This window comes from Pyxicephalus adspersus, chromosome Z, assembly GCF_032062135.1.
Source record: "Pyxicephalus adspersus chromosome Z, UCB_Pads_2.0, whole genome shotgun sequence".
Taxonomy (NCBI): domain Eukaryota; kingdom Metazoa; phylum Chordata; class Amphibia; order Anura; family Pyxicephalidae; genus Pyxicephalus; species Pyxicephalus adspersus.
The window spans coordinates 1,916,865-1,929,566 of record NC_092871.1 but is presented as its reverse complement, the minus strand read 5'-3'; the positions used below and the strand labels follow the sequence as shown (position 1 = coordinate 1,929,566).

Sequence of the window (12,702 nt, the reverse complement as noted above, 5' to 3'; positions counted from 1 at the left end):
GTTTGGGTGTAACAATAGACTTCCATGAGTTGTGGGTCATAGTTTCCCATAAAGTGAAGGTTATGATATGCCTCCACAAGTTGGAGGTTGTGATAGTGCACAAGATAGGTTGGTGATATGCTTTTATGAGTTGGGGGTTAAGTTTTGCCTCCTATAGTTGCGGTCATATTTTGCTTCCATGAGTTAGGGGTCAAAAAAAGGCTCCAAAAGTTAGGGCCATAAAATGTCTCCATAACTTGAGGGTAATGCCCATGATTTGGAAGTTATGAAATGCCTCCCCCAGATCTAGAACAGGAATCAACTATGGATAACAAATGTGATACAGAAGACCTGAACTTATAGATATGCCTCCATGAAACCCATCTGATGTTCACCCGTCATGATGTTCCAATTAGGTTGAGGTCATGATTTTTCTCCATGAGTTGGAGGGTCATGATATACCTGCATGAGTTCAAAGTATGCTCATAAGTTTGGGGTTACAGCATGCCTTCCACATAACAAATATTAGCTTAATGTGACACAGAAGACCCCAAATCATGAATATACCCAGACCCATATTGTATGCCTATAACTATACCTGTGAGATGATACCATTCAATGCCTCTTGCCCATATTGCTTGCTCCCGAGACAACTCAATGGGCCTTATTCATTAAAGCTCTCCAAGGATGGAGTGGATACACTTTCATCAGTGAAGCTGGGTGATCCAGCAAACCTGGAATGGGTTTGGTCAAGGATTGAAAACATTTGCAAACAAATAGCAGGGTATTTTGAAGCAATCTATTCCAGGTTTTGCTGGAACATCCAGCTTATGAAAGTGTATCCTCTCCAGCCTTGGAGAGCTTTTAAATAAGGCTCAATGAATACAGTTGCATGGCTCTAACATATATCATAGGGAAGCTTTGCCTAACATGAGCTAGAAGTGAAGTGAATGCCTATGGATTTTCTTTATTGGTTCTTTATTAGTTTGTTTGTATTTCTTTTTTTATACAGCACAAATGTTAAATTTTCTGCAAACCCCATGATTAAAACCATTATTATCCCCATATTTCATCATGCACCCCTTCTAATCCTTTCAGTATGGTATGAAGTTTTAATCACTGACCTACTGAAGGAGTGGTTTGCAAAGCAACATAGAAGATTCTGGTAAAGGTGGAATTGTAATCCAGCCCAATGTTGCCAAAACATTCTCTATATATAGAAGTATCGGGTCTATAGTCATGCGTGCCACATCCCTAAACTTTATATCTGTTTTACTATTATTGGACTTTTGAGTCAGTTCTGTTCTGTTTTTATTTAGAAAACAGAATGTTCTGTTTTTATTTAGATAATTGATTAATTCATTGTTATTTTATATGTGTTTATATAAAATAACAATGAATGAATCCATTATCTAAATAAAAACAGAACATTTTTGACCTTTCAACTGTGACATGGTCTTCCAAATTATCCAAACTTTGACACATATTGAAATCAATAATTTTAGGTAAAAATATAAAAAAACAAAAATCAAACTAAAACACAGGAATAAAACTATTGGTAATGTATGATTTGATATTATATTAGCTCTGTAATAGGTTCGGGAATCTGAATGACATTGCACACTTTTAGCTTTTAGCACCTTCATTTGAAAAATATTGTAAAATCTCGAGCAACCCACCTGCGTCCACTCATTGGTCTGCGTGTCGTAAGACTCCACCGTGTTGAGGTACGTTTGGCCGTCATATCCGCCCACCGCATACAATCGATCTCCGAGTGCGCAGACTCCAACCGCATCTCTGGGAACGCTGAGCGGGGCCACTGTGGTCCAGTTGTCTGTTTTAGGGTCATATCTTGAAATGGACAATATTGTCAGCAGGGTAATGATATCATTTCACGTAGATTATTATTATTATAAATAAACAGCGTTTATATAGCCCAACATATTACACAGCGCTGTACATTAAATAGGGGTTGCAAATGTCAGACTGATAAAGACAGTGACACAGGAGGAGGAGAGGACCCTGACCCATGAAGCTTACAATCTAGGAGGTGCGGGAAGTATCACACAATAGGAGGGATATGGAATGGTGGGAATTAGTGAGGGTTTAGGAGACAGAAGAAGACGGGTAGGTGAGGTTGAAGTGTTGAGTTTTGAGGGCTCTTTTAAATGAGCAGAAAGTAGGAGCAAGTCGAATAGGATGAGGAAGACCATTCCAGAGAGTGGGGGCATCTCTAAGTGAAGAGAGCGGCTAGGGGGGTATTTTTCTATCAGCTAATAAAGGTAAGTGGGACAAGAACTGTGGAGGGATTTGAAGGCACTGTTCAGACACTTCCTATAATAAACTGACAGCACTCATTCTCTGCCGTCCAATTGTTCCCCTGCAGTGTCACCCTATCAGAGTGACTTCTGATGGAGACTCTAAGTTGCTGCCTAAACTCGTGCTTTGCAGGGATGGCCCACCGTGGTCACCATCAAGAAATCAAGCAACTGTCAGATGTCAGCTGACCTTCTCACCCGATCCGGATATTATAGGCAGTGTTATTACAGTCAAACAGAAAAAAAAGGAATAAATAAACTGAAACAATGCCATCTTATTCCCTTACTTTCTACTTTACTGACCCAACAGGACATGAGACAAGAAACATTTTCCAAAATGTGGTGACTGATAATAGAAAAAGAGAAAACCAAAAAGTTTTGATGGTGCCTTAAACATGACAGATGATGATGACAATTGATGATGATGATGATGATGATGATGATGATGACGATGATGATGACGATGATGATAATTAGGGATGAAGTTTGAACTGGAGGAATGTAAGTAGATGAATTTAAAGGACTTTTCTCCATTGAATGAATGTGCTTAGGCTATTTTCTTGTTCTAATGTTCTTGTATATGTTGCATTCATTACTGATTGTTTTTTCCTCCCCTCCGCTTGGACATTGGCGCGCACATGCTCCACTTGTTCGTGTGGGGGTCAAAGCATTCCATAGACTTCAGACAAGAACTGCCATCTCTTCCACCCACCGCATACAGCCTGAGAAGATAAAGGACAACTCATGGTCATAGGACGGGGAGATTTACTAATCCAGTCCTTATGATTCTTGAAATATCCAAAAACTCTTTAACTCGCCATTGGCTGTCACCACCAAATATCAGAGCAGTGGCCCTATTGTTTCTAGTAAAGGGAACCCTCAGAGTTCAGACAAAGCTGATGAGTCGCCTGATCCATTAAAGAATGCCAAGTCCCTTTTTGGTTGTGATCACATGACTTTTGCGCTGGCATTGAATCATGTGACTGGAAAGGTTGGAAAGAGTTTGGGAGTTCAAGGGATGGTGACCTGTTATAAATGGAAGGAGGACACATTTTCTAGGGGTTTATTTTAATTTTAGGAATGAATTTATTACAACACTTACTTCCTATTGACCACAAATCGTTCAGTTTTTCAGATTATCAAGATTATAATAACTTTTACCAATGGAAGCTCTAATAAGGAATCTGTGTCCTGTGAACAGTTATAATGAGCCTGACATCACATATAGTCAGTGAGCAGAGGGAACTAAACAGAAAGCCCATATGTCTGGGAGAAAGGAGAGCCGGTGGGATCAATTAAAATAATGTTGGGGTTCAAGGGGTGTAATTAGGGTGTGTGGGGGGTTAATGGGGCATAGAGGTAATTGAAAAAAGGTGCAACAGGAAGTTGGGACAGAATTTTAAGGGCATGTGAAAGTTTCCCACTCTCCAGCCCTTGAATTTTGGTTTGGGGTCCTTGAGGGCAGAAAAGATTGTTAATGTTATGAAGTGGGTGAGGGCACCATCTCTGGTGTGGGACCTCCGGTGTAGAAAATGTAATATTAAGTGGATGTGAATTTGTGGTGGTGGGATAGTCTACGGGTAGCTGATATCATTCTCAAGGCAGTAGTATGTGCGGCTGGGAACAAAAAGGTATCAATGTGGGCCAGATCCCAAGTTATGGTGGAGAAATATACCTTTGAAGACCTGCAACCTGAATGGTTTTTATAAGGTTACCATATGTTATATTATTCTTGTTTGTGGTGGTTTGTGGTGTAAGTTATTAAGAATATGTTGATGATGTTATTTAATTGGCCATATGGACCATAAAACGTTGTGTGGTTATTTGAGGGTAATAAGGGTGTTTTGGAGGTAAGAAAGGTGTTTTAGGGGGAAAAAAAGACCTGCTAAGGTATGTGAACTTCTCTAGTCACGTGTCCAGGAATGTATGGAGATCACAGTATCCCCCCATGACAATGACTTCATTTGGTTTGTCTTCAGAAGGTGCCATATTTGGTTTGCCATAATCCAACCTGGAAAGAGGACCATTTAATTACATTCTATGGGTCCCCTTCCCATACCCAATTCACCTCCCTTTAGTAAGCATAAAATGTACTGTAAAGGAACAATTTTTGCTTTTTCTTTACCTTACCCCTGAATTCTGCCTGCAGTATCTAAAGATTCCAATGGAATGCAGAGCAGGCGGAATCTCATCATAAGACCCCATGAAATGGACAAGAGTGACTTCCCGCGGGATTTTGCATGCTTTATTTTCCACAGGATTCCTCCTGTAAGCATTGTGACACCACACCCAACAAAGTAAAAGACTGGGGAGTCCAGAAATAGGCCGGTTTTTTAATTCAGTGGAAGGTCCGCTAAAAGCACTAAATTTGGTAGTAAAATAAATATTAAGCCATTAAAAAATGAGTGAAGAGTTATTTACTTTTAAATAAGCAGCTTGTACTAAAATACTTCCAGCATTCCAGTCCTTTGTTCATGCTCATCCTGGTATAGAGTGACAACTCTATTTCTGTCTATCAAACGCTCTTTTGTGTTGTCACCCTCCCATGTAGCTTCTAATAGACACCACAAGTAGCCATACAATGCACATTGTGCAGGCATGATCAGCTTTTGTCATCATCCTTACACCTGTCCTGGGAAATGCCATGCAAAGATTATTGGAGTGCATATCAGGAACGGATTGCAGAGAAGCTGCTAGAGATCAGGAGCACTGAGATGTAACAAAAAAATCTAAATAAGCATAAAAAAAGTATTTTAGTAACAAAAATGTGTTGTGGTGCACAGAGCTTCAGCATTACGAATGTCATTTGTTATGTAGCTGCTTCCAGTCTGCAGATTCTCTCAATAATCTGTGTCAGATTTTCACGCCTTGCTGATATGTCAGAATTTTGTCCGTACGCTGGGTGCCAGGACCGCTGTCCTAGATTTAGCGATTTTCTGGATGTAAAGAGGAGATGCCGCAGCGTTAATGATGAGTTTATATTGCCAGAATAAACAGCCTGTGATTGGGAGATTGTTCAGCAGCTTCGTAAATAATCAGACCGAGAGACGACCGAGCTGAATTGGATGGAAGAGGAGCCATTAATGGCACAGCTGCATCCCTACACAAAGGGCACAAGAAAGAAAACTGCTGCAATAGGAGGTCAGAAGAAAAAATTTGCTGCAGTCACATTTCAGAAAAAGTGCATGGTGGGGAAAATAAATAAGAAAAATAAATAAGCTCCAATCAGTTGATGGAACTAAAGGGCAACCCAACCAGCCAGGTGGGGCTGTGGATAGCATTCTCACTGTACAGGACTTGGGGTCCCTGCAGCATGGGACAAAGCTGTGGGGTTGCAATTAACTTGAAAAACGTAGCTTCCACAATATTCTTTCTGATATGACTTCCATTTTTTAGAAAAATTTGTAAAAAAAAAAATCTGTGACTACTAATTACAAATCTGTAAATATTTGGCAACAAAATGAAACAAAAATAGGGGCTATTATTACAGTCAGCATTAGAATTTGCAGCAAGGATTGGGTTTGGTTTACCAATAAATGTAGTATTAGGCCAGATTGGTTCCCACAAGAACCAAATCATCATCAACAAAAGCCAAACGTTCTCTCTTTAAGTACCCCTGAAGAAGCGAGTAAGTGAAACGTGTCGGATAACTAAAGAGCTCTTCTTCTTTAAGATGCTGATTGATTAGGAGATTGTATGTATAGTACTTTGGTCATTAAACCCTGGTTTTGAATGGGATAAGACCTTTCACCATTATTTCCCTGCGTGGAACCTTCTTGATTGTTATGTGACGTACCTAACATTTGTTACATTTATATATGTATGAATATAATACATATTAAATTGCCTAGCATTGTCCTTTTCAGGAATGGCACCCATAGCATTCACACAATGGGTCCAATTACTTCTATTCAGCTAAGTTTTAGGCACAAATGAGCCAGATGTAGAACCCTACCATCAGCAGCAGTGCAGAGTTCAGATTGCCACTGTGTTTGGCATTAGGGATAATAATAACAATAATTAAGGTAGATTTAGTTTTACTCTTTCATACGTGCAGTATTAAACTGCAAATATGGCCAGTGACGGGCACAAAGCAAAATGCTGTTGTGAAACTGGGAGCAGCAAATGCAATTCCCTCAAAGGAGCAAAACTTCACTCCCAGAAGCAACTTGTCGCTTTCTGGAACCGCACTGCAATCCCCAACGTGAAGGTGGGACATTGGTAATTGTTTTAAAAAAATTGACTGGCCTGGGGTCCGTGCAGCCACATGAGGTTTGTCATGTATAGGGATAAAATCCTCTAGGGCGGGCATGTCCAGGGGCTCAGTACATGAGCTGAAGAAAAGTCTGGCTGAGAAGCAAGAAGCTGCCAGGGGTCATCAGAGCGTAAAGGAAAGATAGACTTTTTCATTAACAGCTCCCTAGTTGTGGCCCTCAGAGAAGTCAGCCATAGAGCAAGATACTAAAAACACCAGGCGTCCCAAAGTCAAGAACAAGCAAGGGTCATGGTGCAGAACAAGCGGAGGTATTTGAAGCTTATGACCACCTTTATTTATTCCTGAATGTTGACCGTATCAATGTTTAGTAAATAAAAATGCAAAATACAGAGATCAACAATTCTGTATCTGCCTGGTGGGGGCGCTGCAATGCAAGTGGAATGTTTTCTGTTATCTGTAGAATTCTAAGGTTGGACATTCACATTTCCCCATTGTTGGAGACTCTTTGTTAGCAGCCAGTTATTGTTTCCTGTCTGTTATCTCATCTCTCTATGTCTGCTTCATGTGTGCAGCATAAAGGCCAGCAATGGGTGCAGCTCTGCAGACCATTCAGGGCGTTCTCACACCCACGTCATAAACTTCCTATAGAATTTGTAGAATCGAACACAATGTTATAACATAGGTTGTATATCTGGCTCAGACTTTAAAGCATATTGCCCTAACAATAACCAATCTTATTCATTAATATCTTCAAGATAATACAAGATTGGATGAATGGCCCTGACATGTCCCAAAATGCAAAAGCATCATTTTACATAGGCATCAGGATTTACATGATTCCGTCTTCTCTAACCCAGCATTTTAACCCAGTAAACAGATGGAGACCTTACATGATACCCAAATAAAGATGCTTCATTCTTTATGGAGGAAAAATCGGGTTAAAACATTGTCGGGGGACGTCATGTGATCCCTGTGAGAGACAATAAACACCTGGGAATGAATAAATTTCCACACACCTGTACAGGTGTTACATCATCCCTGCGCCAAAGGTCAAAAGAAGGAGGAAGAACGGAAGGAAGATGGCGGCACCCGCAATGCTACGGGAATGGCACAGGTCTAGTTCTGCTTTAAGGATATTTATTCTGTAGTTCATGATATAAGCTGAATGGGCTCTTTGAGATAAAATAGAACGTGTATAGAGGACACAGGGCAGCTCTGAATTTTCTGACAAAATCCACAGGCATTTTCTTCCCATATTAAACAGATATAACTATAAATCACCAAATAAGAGAAGTTCAATGTGAAGCTCAAGCGAATCTTTATAATTTATTCCTCATTTTCGCAGTGTACCAAAAGATTTCGATGAAGCTGTTCTTACTGCGAAACGCGTAGACTATTGAACCCCAATTTGCTGTTATGATTACTAAAGATCATAATTGACTCCGCTATATAGGGGTTTGATTTGGCTTATATTGAAGCTTTTAGGAGATCAGTTGTATTTGGTACAAAAAATGTTTATTATATATTTATGTAGTTTATTAATTATTAATAATTTAATTAAGTTTATTTAATATTATAGGCTTATGTCAAATCAAATTACTGGGTTTTATAATCTGTGTGTCTAATTGTTGGAAAAGCCACCAGCAAAAGTCCAACAAATTTGGGATACGAGCATGCTGTTCTAATCTTTACATTCATATTTATTTTTTTAACTAGGACACTGGCAATGTATGCATTTGGTCAGAACTACCCAATACTTCTGAGATTCTACCTAAATTATGATGACTTTACCCATCACACTTATCACACCCAATGTTATTATATGGCACCTTTTAACAGGACGCCGCTATCCAAGATACTGTACCTATATGGTATGTTGTGGAAATTATTGAATGTGCCCTGCTTATTAAAAATTAGGCAGCCACAGCAAAGATCTGGGAACACCATAGAGGGCCGCTAAAATGAGCAACTGGGATCTGTAGGCATCAGATGGAGCTTAATATTTCATTCACTATATAGGAAATTGATACCTGACCAGCAGGTCTATGCTGTATGGGCAACCAACCGAATGACTGAGTTTAGGTAATTTTAGTGAAGGGAACTGATATATCTACAGCATACAAAAATGATTTTGGCAAATGAGCATTACCGACCTTATGGGCACAGTTTGGTGAATACCCTTTTCTGTTCTCCTATGACTGTACCCCTGTGTAGCCAGCTCCATAAAGACATGGTTAGATGAGCTTGGTGTGAAGCAACTGGAGTTCTAACCTCAATACACAGCCCTGACCTCAACCCTACTAAACGTTACTGGTTTGGCATGCTCACCAAGTCTTGACACATATGGGGTCATCCTCCAAAATGTCATGAAGGCTGTTATAGCCACACAAGAGGAGACAACTACATACTAATGGCCAATGATGGAGGGTAACTCCATACCAATAGCCATGAAATCCCCTCAATGGTAATGGTCATGGTATTGTATTTGGACGCCCAACAAGCTCTTATAGGTGTGATATTCTGATGCCTTCAAAGCTTGGGCTATTTTGCGTATGAGTTGGCTTTCATAGAAAGGAAAGGTTTTCTTATTAGTGAAATGTATTTATTATAGCAATAGTTCATACAATACTTTAGTATCAGAATTGTTTTAATGACAAGCCAATTTTATTGCACATCCACTGGTCTTCAGGGCCCCGTGAGCCTCTGCTGACTGTAGCAGTGGTGTTCCTGGCTACTGAAAACCATAAAGTAAACCTTTCACACACACTCACTTGTTATTTAAAGCTGCAACTCCAACTGTGCTCCTTGGGGTTGTCATGCTGGCAACGTAATTCCACTGTCGCGCTTGAGGGTCCCACCGCTCCACCGTATTAAGGTAACTCCATCCATCATGGCCGCCCACGGCATACATCGGACCTTCCAGGACCGCAACGCCTGCAAATCATTTAGGAAGTATTGACAAGTGTAAGTTTCCTCTACTCATGTGCTGGCAACCTGAGCTCTCCGACATTCCGTACAAGATCCATAAATCACACGAATAGCTGATCTAATCAAGGCTAATTAAACAAGTGTAAATGAAAGTGATTATTTCTCCACAGACGCACGGAACGCTGTGCACTTAATCATCTCCGTGTGGAATAAACATTATTAATTTAAGAGTTCTAGGCCGGGAGTGGGCGGTTGTGTGTACGCGTCCTGCTTCCTGTGTCGCACTAAAATGTATTTAAGTTCTCTAAAGATCTATAGCCAATGTATTATTTATAAACTTTTCTAATTAGTCTCTCACAGAGGAAACCCACGCTGCTTGTTGACAGATTAAGTCTGCCCTTCACCGTGCATGAACCACAGATTTCCTGTCTATGTGACTGCAAAATGGCCTGCAAAGTGCTGACAGGACAATTCCGCGGCCAATGTGACCGTCTTGGGGACAACAGACTACCGCTTTGTTTATTTATCAATATTAATAAAGTATGCGGAGCCACAACAGGAGCCAAGGTAATTATTGGGTTTGTACCCAAAAATTAAATATCAGCTGAAAAAAGAGAAACTGAGTCTCCCTCTGCATATTTCCAGCGCTGACCAGGTAAGGTTTATAGAACCTCATATGGTAAAGCAGGTTTAACCCAATCAATAATTATTGTCAAAATCATTTTAAATCTGTGTATTAAAGTTGTCTACCACAGTGAACAGGTAGAAAGTCCAGTGTCACAACCATATGTATTAATAAGAATATTAAGCAAAACGAAATAACTTGATGCATGTCATCTTTTTAACCACATTGCATAATTTAATATTTGTAAATATCATTTATTAAGTTATTAAAAGAAAAATACAATTTTCATTAAACATATCTAGTGCACATTTAGTCTCATTTTATAATTCAACGCGTTTCGCGGTTTCTTCTAATTCAACATGAGACGGCTTCTTCAGGAACAGTAAGGCACCTTAAGTCATAATGAGACTGATTTATTAAAGCTCTCTAAATTTGGAGAAGATAAACTATCATAGAAGAATTTGGGTGATCCAGCAAACCTTGAATGGATTAAAAAAACATGTTCTATTAATTTGCAATTGTTTTTAATCCCATGATAATCTATTTTCTCCAGACTTGGAGATCTTTAATGAAACAGCCCCATTGTATACTCCACGTATTAAAACAATAATACTATTGGCTATGCCATACCCCATATTAGGTGGATAATGAGGTGAAGTAGAATGGATAGTGCTGATATCCCCAGGCAACCCAGAGGATCTTTTTATTATTATATAAATGTACAATATGTATCCCAGAGGCATATTTGTATACATAAAAGACAGCCCTCCGGAGTGTCTAAGCACATCCTTATATCGGGTTGTCTGTCCATCAAGAGGGAGTCCATCAAGTTTTTACCTTTTGGGTATTATTTTGAATGTCATATTAAATGTTATTTTCAATCTACAGCTATCATTAATATAATCCCTGGTAATTCTGCTATACAGATCCTGATTCAAGTTTATGTGACAATGCATTTGCCCTGTTTTCCAGTTGTATTGTCTGTATTGTCACCCTGTTGCATGGGCAAAATTAATATGAATGAATGTCATCCAGTTAGGATTTACATCTGGTTTACGTTTCTAGCATGCAGCCTCAGGATTGGTGGTGGCTTGGTGATTAATGGATTGGTGGGGATTGGTAGGCTTTTTAGTTTAAGCTATACTAATACAGATAATAGGTCACAAATGCACATGTAACATTACAGCAAGGTTTTGTCATGAGTACAATCCTTGAAAAAAAAAGTTAGCTCTTTTCTCATTTTTCAGCCCAGACTATATTTTTTTGAATAGGGAAGGATTGGACCCCCTATCAGACTAATTCAGTAATTATTTCAGTATGTCCTGAGAATTTACCTCAAACTTCTTATCCTAATGACTAAGCAAGACATACGAATAATTCGTTATTGGGGGCATATGCATAAGTTAAAATCTGAAAGAGCTTCCAACCACTTCCAACTTCATTCAAAACTAAATATATATAGTGCAAGTTAGAAATGAAATCATTTTCTATAGAGGAAAGGCTTTCCATGTGTTTGACCTGCCCACCAAAGAGTTCTGTTAAATGGACTTGATATCTCTGTTTTCCTTCTGGTTTGACAAGAAATGTAGACTTTGGTAAGACAAACTGCTTCTGTTACATCCTCTGCCTTTTTAATACAACTCAGAGTTATGTTTGCCTTTGTAGCAGCTGCCTGGCATTGAGTACTATTATTGGCTTTGTGTAAATATTATGGTAATGTAGGGTATGTTGAGATGGACATTGCATAGCTAGAGGTGAGCATTATCCCTGTTTAATGCCAAATCAATATTTTCAATCAATCTTTCTGCATGCACACATGTGTAATGGATAAGTGTATTGCTTCTTACCAAGTCCATGCCGGTGTGTTGACATTGGCGGCATAACGGACCACACTTTGTTGACCGGGTTGAAGCACTCCACAGTGTTTGAGGTTTTTAGGCCATCGCGCCCTCCTACCACATAAAGCTTGTTGTCGATCACAGCAACTCCAAACTGTAAGCGGCGCCCGCTCATGGTGCTGATCTGAACCCAACTGTTTGTTCTCAGGTCATATTTCTCAATGGTTGTGGCACCTGGAAAGTATGAGAAAACACATGGAAGCACTATTTTACATCAATGATATTCATTAGGATCAAATTGTTACAACCTGTACTTACTTGTAAGGAAACAAATAAGGAAAAATGAATCTATAAACAATCATAATATTGTGTGAATACCAAAAATACAGTACGTCTTGCACGGTTTGCAGGATTTTTAATCTCTAGAGAACTGTTTCCCAACATTTTTAACATGGAGGAACCCCTAAAATAATTTTCAGGCCTTTTAATATAGAATTTAATTATAGAAGAAACCCTTTCTATAATTACTAATAAATATATAAAAAATCCACAGATCACATCAAAGTGATGGTCAGTTTGAAGAATTACTCTTACATTGCTGCCCAGTGAGAAGAATGTCACCTTTACCAAAAAAGATCATTGATGTCACACTGACCTGGGAGGCACAAACTGCTCATTGCTCAAGGATAGGGATGAGCGAGTGAAATGTTTTGTTTCAATCTCACGGCGAATCAAGCCTTCTGATTCGCTATGAGGTTGTTTTCTCGCCGAACTCTCAATGGAGAAACTTTATTGAGA

General features: G+C 39.3%; 1 protein-coding gene across 1 annotated transcript in view; it reads right to left on the bottom strand.

Annotated features, from left to right (window-relative positions):
- Positions 1-2,889: 2,889 nt before the first annotated feature.
- Positions 2,890-12,702, bottom strand: part of KLHL4 (kelch like family member 4) — an 83,243-nt gene continuing 73,430 nt past the window's right edge. The window contains exons 6-8 of the mRNA XM_072430649.1: positions 11,914-12,138; positions 9,285-9,447; positions 2,890-3,019 (exon numbers count right to left, since the gene is read on the bottom strand). Coding sequence (XP_072286750.1) covers positions 2,890-3,019; positions 9,285-9,447; positions 11,914-12,138 — 518 coding nt within the window. The remainder of the gene's footprint in view (positions 3,020-9,284; positions 9,448-11,913; positions 12,139-12,702) is intronic.